At 50.0% G+C, this 6,000-nt stretch overlaps 1 protein-coding gene across 2 annotated transcripts in view; it reads left to right on the top strand.

Moving 5' to 3' along the window:
* The first annotated feature begins 930 nt into the window (after nucleotides 1–930).
* The window catches only part of OGA (O-GlcNAcase), a 75,084-nt gene continuing 70,014 nt past the window's right edge, over nucleotides 931–6,000 (top strand). The window contains exon 1 of one of the 2 annotated variants that reach the window (XM_056532868.1): nucleotides 931–1,497. In XM_056532868.1, the coding sequence (XP_056388843.1) occupies nucleotides 1,326–1,497 (172 nt within the window). In that variant the 5' untranslated portion in view covers nucleotides 931–1,325. The remainder of the gene's footprint in view (nucleotides 1,498–6,000) is intronic. The other variant, XM_056532869.1, reaches the window with a different exon arrangement.

Below are 6,000 nucleotides of genomic sequence, written 5' to 3'. Positions count from 1 at the left end.
GCAGGGGGAGAGAAGCGGGCAGCGACGGCCTCTCTCCCCCTGCCTTTCCTGGGGGTGTATCGGCGTATAACACGCACACAGACTTTAGGCTAAAAATTTTAGCCTAAAAAGTGCGTGTTATACGCCGATAAATACGGTATACTGAATTTCTTACAAAAAGTTATAATTTTTTAAAAGTAATGAAACAAAACCTATGTAATTTGGGTATCGATGTATTCGTATGGACCTATAGAATAAACATTTCTTTAAAGATGCGATGCTTAAAAACAAAAACCCCAGATATTGCAAAATTGCGTTTTATTTTTATTTTTTTTATTCAATTTTGCCTTACGAAGAATAATGAAATTTGGTTGAGTCCTCCGAGGGTTAAAAAAGTTAAAAAAAATTATAAAAGTGTTTCCCAACCAGGGCACTACCGCTGTTACAAAACTACAACTCCCAGCATGCCCGGACAGCCAACGGCTGTCCGGGCATGCTGGGAGTTGTAGTTTTGCAACAACTGGAGGCACCCTGGTTGGGAAACACTGTCTTATAATATAGGGGGAGATTTATCAAAACCTTTGTTGCCCATAGCAACCAATCAGATTGCTTCTTTCATTTTCAAGAGGCCTTTTCAAAAGTGAAAGAAGCGATCTGATTGGCTGCTATGGGCACCTCAGCAACTTAATCTTTCCCATAGTCTTTTACCCTCCAGCACCCAGCGCCCCCTACAGCCAGCCCCACCCTGAGGATCTTACCCTTTACTAAAACTTTTTGTTGACGTTGTCAGGTTTGAATTGGAAAGCCACGCCCCCTTTAACTCTTACATGGTCAGTAGTCAACGGCCCTGGGCAAGCCAGGTCTCCAGCGGCTTATAAAGCCTGCCAGCACCCACAGAGTTAACTTTCACCGCCCTTTGACGTAAGCCCGCCCCGATTGGCTCTTCCGAGTCACGAGGGCAGACGCCGCCAGACGTCACGTCGCAATTGTCTGGCGCAGTCCTGCCAGTAGTCTGGACGTTTTGTGAGGCCCCGCCCCCCTGACGTCACGCCGCAGGTTCGGGCGCCTGCGCAGTCTGGCGTAAACAGACACTCCGGCAGAAGACGTACGGCGGATCGGTAATTTGTTACCGGAGGCTGCAACGAAGGAAAACCGAGTCCTGAGCGGGAGGAGGGGGAAGACTGACAACCGGGCTGCCAGGCCGAGACCTCTCCCGTGCGCCCACCCGAGCTCCTGGCCCCCGTGGAGTATTAATAATTTTTTTTTGTTGTTTGGAGTCTCAGAGGCGACTGGTTCCATCCGGTTCCTGCGCCTGCGCACTGAGTCCCGTGCGGGAAGCTAACAGGATGGTGCAGAAAGATGGGCAGGCGGCGGCGGCCGTCATCTCCGAGGCGGACAAGGAGGCCAACCCCAACCCTCTTGTGCCCGAGCTGGTGCCCACCGTGCCGGCAGGAGAGGACACCGACACGGAGACCGAGACCTCGGCGAACAGGAGGTTCCTGTGCGGCGTCGTGGAGGGTATGTGCCCCTGCGGTGTGGACGGGAGCCCCCGTGTCTACCAAGAGTCTATGGGAAGGGGGGTGCGGGGGCCGCACTGCATCCTGGGAGACATCATGAATGATATCCCGTGTAGAACTACAAGTCCCATCATTCCTGAAGTGCCTTAGGAATGATAGAAGATGGGGGCTGAGGAGCTAAAGCACCGATCCCCCAAACCTGTGCCAAAACTACACCTCCTTACATGCTGGGAGTTGTAGTTCTGTATGTTATAGGCCAGTGGTCTTCAACCTGTGGACCTCCAGATGTTGCAAAACTACAACTCACAGCTTGCTGGCTGTCTGAGCATGCTGGGAGTTGTACTTTTGCAACATCTGGAGGTCCGCAGGTTGAAGACCACTGTTATAGACCATATAAAACCTGGGGCAAAACTATAACTCCCAGCAGGCCCCGAAGGATGTTGCATTCTGGGAGTTGTAGTTTAGCATCTTATAGGCCATATAAAACCTGTGCCAAAACTACACCTCCCAACATATGCCCTGAATGCTGGGAGTTGTAGTTTTGCATGGTATAGGCCAGTTGTCTTCAACCTGTGGCTCTCCAGATGTTGCAAAACTACATCTCCCAGCATGCTGGCTGTCTGAGCATGCTGGGAGTTGTAGTTTTGCAACATCTGGAGGTCCGCAGGTTAAAGACCACTGTTATAGGCCATATAAAACCTGGGGCAAATCTACAAAACCCAGCAGGCCCCGAAGGCTGTTGCATTCTGGGAGTTGTAGTTTTGCATGTTATACGCCATGTAAAACCTGGGGCATAACTACAACTCCCAGCGGGCCCCGAAGGCTGTTAGCGCATTATGCGAGTAGGAGTTTTTTCCACAGCTGGAGACCCTATATTTATTTAGCAAAACTACATCTTCCATCATGCATTAACAGCATTTAGGACCTGCTGACCTGTAACCCGCAGAACTACAACTCTCAACATGCACTGACCACTGAAGCCTGGGAGTTGTGGTGATCAACAGCTGGTGGGGATCACCGACCTATTGTTTTGCCAAACTACAACTCCCAGCATGGAACAGGTGGTGGGAATTACCGACCTTATGGCAGTGTTTTCCCAACAAGGGTGTCTCCGGCTGTTGCAAAACTACAACTCCCAACATGCCCGGAGAGCCAGAGGCTGTCCGGGCATGCTGGGAGTTGTAGTTTTGCAACAGCTGGAGGCACCCTGGTTGGGAAACATTGCCTTATGGTCTCCAAACTACTACTCCCAGTAGGACTTGCAGCAGCTGGATATCATGGAATCCGGTCCCCCAGAATGTCAGGATATGTGCTTTAAAAGTGGGATAATCCTTACAATTTTTCACTACAACTCCCAATATGCCCTGACAGCCTGTAGCATTGGGGAGGGGGTTGGTAACAAGACCAACAGCGGTGTGGCTCTTTAGCTATTGCAAAACTACAATATCAAGCCATGGCATGCTGGGAGTTGTAGTTGTGCAACAGGTTGGAGACTACAGACCTAGTCCTGTGAGATGGTCGCCCAATGTGGATAGGGGCCTGAAGGGCAGAAGATACCTCCCCCCCCTGTCTAGTGTTGATGGGGGCCTGAATGGTGGGAGATACCCCCCCCCCCCCCCCCCCCCCCAGTCTAATGTGGATGGGGGCCTGAAGGGCAGAAGATACCCCCCCCCCCCTCCCCCCTGTCTAATGTTGATGGGGGCCTGAAGGGCAGAAGATACCCCCCCCCCTGTCTAGTGTGGATGGGGGCCTGAAGGGCAGAAGATGCCGCCCCCACCCCCTCTCCTTTTTTTTTTCCAGGATGTAGATGTCAGATCTTCTCAGCACCTTCTTAGGTCAATGTTTTCCATAATTGTTCCCAGGGTCCAGATTTTAATCAGGTTTTGCTTGTTTGACAAAGAGAAATGATCAAATCACAGTACAAAGTAAGTCAGACCGATTGTCTATCCTTGGGAGCAGCAGGGAGGTAGGGAAATACCCCCCCCCCCCCCAAGTAGCCTAAACCAGTAGGGAGAGAGGATACCCCCCCCCCCCCCCCATTAAGTAGAAGCCCCAAGTAGGTAAGTAATCAGGTAGGAAGGGAACCTACTATTAGGTAGATGTCTCGTTAGTTTCCGCCAATAAGTCACCTACAAAAGAAAAAAATAAGAATCCCACTCTCCTTCCCTCTGCCCCCGCAGCCTCTGCCCTGTTAGTGGTGCAGGACCTTCTCCTGCGCAGCATGAACCCAGCCTGAGAGATTTAGCAGACGTCCCTGACAGCAGCACCTCCCTCTTGTGTATATGGCCGCCATGCTTGATGCCTTGTGTGACAGCAGCTTGACACATGTCACACTAGTCATCATGGCATCGTTTCCCTGCCCCATTAACCAGCTGGTACCTGCCCTCCGCTGGTCGCAGTATAGTTTGCGCAGCGCTGGGCACATGGGGAGCGGAGAGGCTGCTGTCAGATTGATTGCTGCTGAAGATTCACGCTCACTTCGTAGTGCCAGTCTGAGAGGCATGCCCAAAACTGGCATCATGGCTGTGTGTTGTGTACCAGGGGATTAGAATGAAGCCTATGCAGTATATGTAGAAGCTGCAAGGCCTGGATACATGGCGGCAGAAGAGATGTTGGGGTTACTTTTATCTTCTGATAGAGATTTTTAGCTGCCCATAGATGGACGGATTTTTTTATCCCCAGCGAAGAATGTAAGGGGGTCATGTAAGGCAGTCTTTCCCAACCAGTGTGCCTCCAGCTGTTGCAAAACTACAATTCTCAGCATGCCCGGACAGCCGAAGGCTGTCCGGGCATGCTGGGAATTGTAGTTTTGCATCAGCTGGAGGCACACTGGTTGGGAAAGACTGATGTAAGGAACCTATCACTCAAATTGCAGTTTGGAGACCACTGTACTATAGTGTGGAGCTTAATCACAGTAAATGTGGCTAAATCTGATGACTTGGAAACATTATCCTGATTTTAAAGGGGTACTCCGGTGAAAACCTTTTTTCTTTTAAATCATCTGGTGGCAGAAAGTTAAACACATTTGTAAATTACTTCTATAAAAAAAATCTTAATCCTTCCAGTACTTATTAGCTGCTGAATACTACAGAGGAAATTCTTTTCTTTTTGGAATGCTCTTTGATGACATCACGAGCACAGTTCTCTCTGCTGACGTTATTATAATAATAATAACGCTTTATTTATTGTTGTCCTTAGTGGGATTTGAACCCAAGTCCCCAGCACTGCAGGGCAGCAGTGCTAACCATTGAGCCACCATGCTGCCCTTAGCATACATCTGCTATGCATGGTTGCTAAAATGGACAGAGATGTCAGTAGAGAGCACTGTGCTCGTGATGTCATCAGTGTTCCAAAAAGAAAGGAATTTTCTCTGTAGCAATCAGCAGCTAATAAGTACTGGAAGGATTAAGATTTTTTAATAGAAGTAATTTACAAATATGTTTAACTTTCTGCCACCAGTTGATTTAAAAGAAAAAAGGTTTTCAACGGAGTACCCCTTCAAAGGGTTTTCAGTGCCTGGGAAAGATGTGTACAGTCCTAAAAGACCCCAGACTGTGTCCATCTTTTCCAGGCTCCCAGAGTAAATTTAAAAGGGTACTCCGCTGCTCAGCTTTTGGAACAAACTGTTCCGAACGCTGGAGCCGGCATCAGGAGCTTTTGACGTCTTAGCCACACCCATTTGTGACATCACGCCCCACCCCCTCAATGCAAGTCTATGGGAGTGGGTGTGACAGCTGTCACACCCCTCCCATAGACTTGCATTGAGGGGGCAGGGCGTGACATCATGAGCTGGTGGGGTTATGATGTCACGAGCTCCCGGCTCCAGTGTTCGGAACAGTTTGTTCCAAACACTGAGCAGCGGAGTACCCCTTTAAAGGGGTACTCCGGGAAAGAAAAATGTATCCATCCCCTATCCCTAATTTATCCCCTACATTTTTGCTGCCATTGTTTGCTCAACTTTAGTGTTGTTAAGTCCCGTTGGCTCAAGTGTGTTGACCAGGCAGCGATGTGGTAACATGCATAGTGATGCCATATGTCATGGTAGAAGTTCTGGTTACTAGTAGGGCTGGGCAGTATACTGGTTCAAACCGAATACCGACATTTTTGTGCTGCACGATATGAATTTTTAACCCGTACCGCAATACCGGTTTGGCCCCTCCCCCTCAGGTATGAATGAATTTACAGCCTAGCGCTCCGCCGTCCCCATCGGGGAACTACTCGCATGTCACCCACAAGCGCTGCCTTCCTCGTCCTCGTTTGTTGCTGGCGCTGATACTCTATACTGTGCGGTATCCCTATGCCCGGGCTGCAAAAAGTAAACTTTAACTCGCCTCCCGTTGGTCCGGTACCGGCCTCATCTGCTTCCTGAGGACGGGAGCATCGGAGAGCCGTCAGCCTATCACCGGCCACAGCGAGGTTCCGCCTCGGCTGGTGATAGGCTGAGGGCACTGTCATGTAAGAAGCCGGCGTCTCACGTGACAGTGGGCTCCGCCTATCACTGGCC

The sequence above is a fragment of the Hyla sarda genome, chromosome 7 (assembly GCF_029499605.1).
Source record: "Hyla sarda isolate aHylSar1 chromosome 7, aHylSar1.hap1, whole genome shotgun sequence".
NCBI classification, from domain to species: Eukaryota; Metazoa; Chordata; class Amphibia; order Anura; family Hylidae; genus Hyla; species Hyla sarda.
This window is presented reverse-complemented; position numbering and strand designations above follow the sequence as displayed.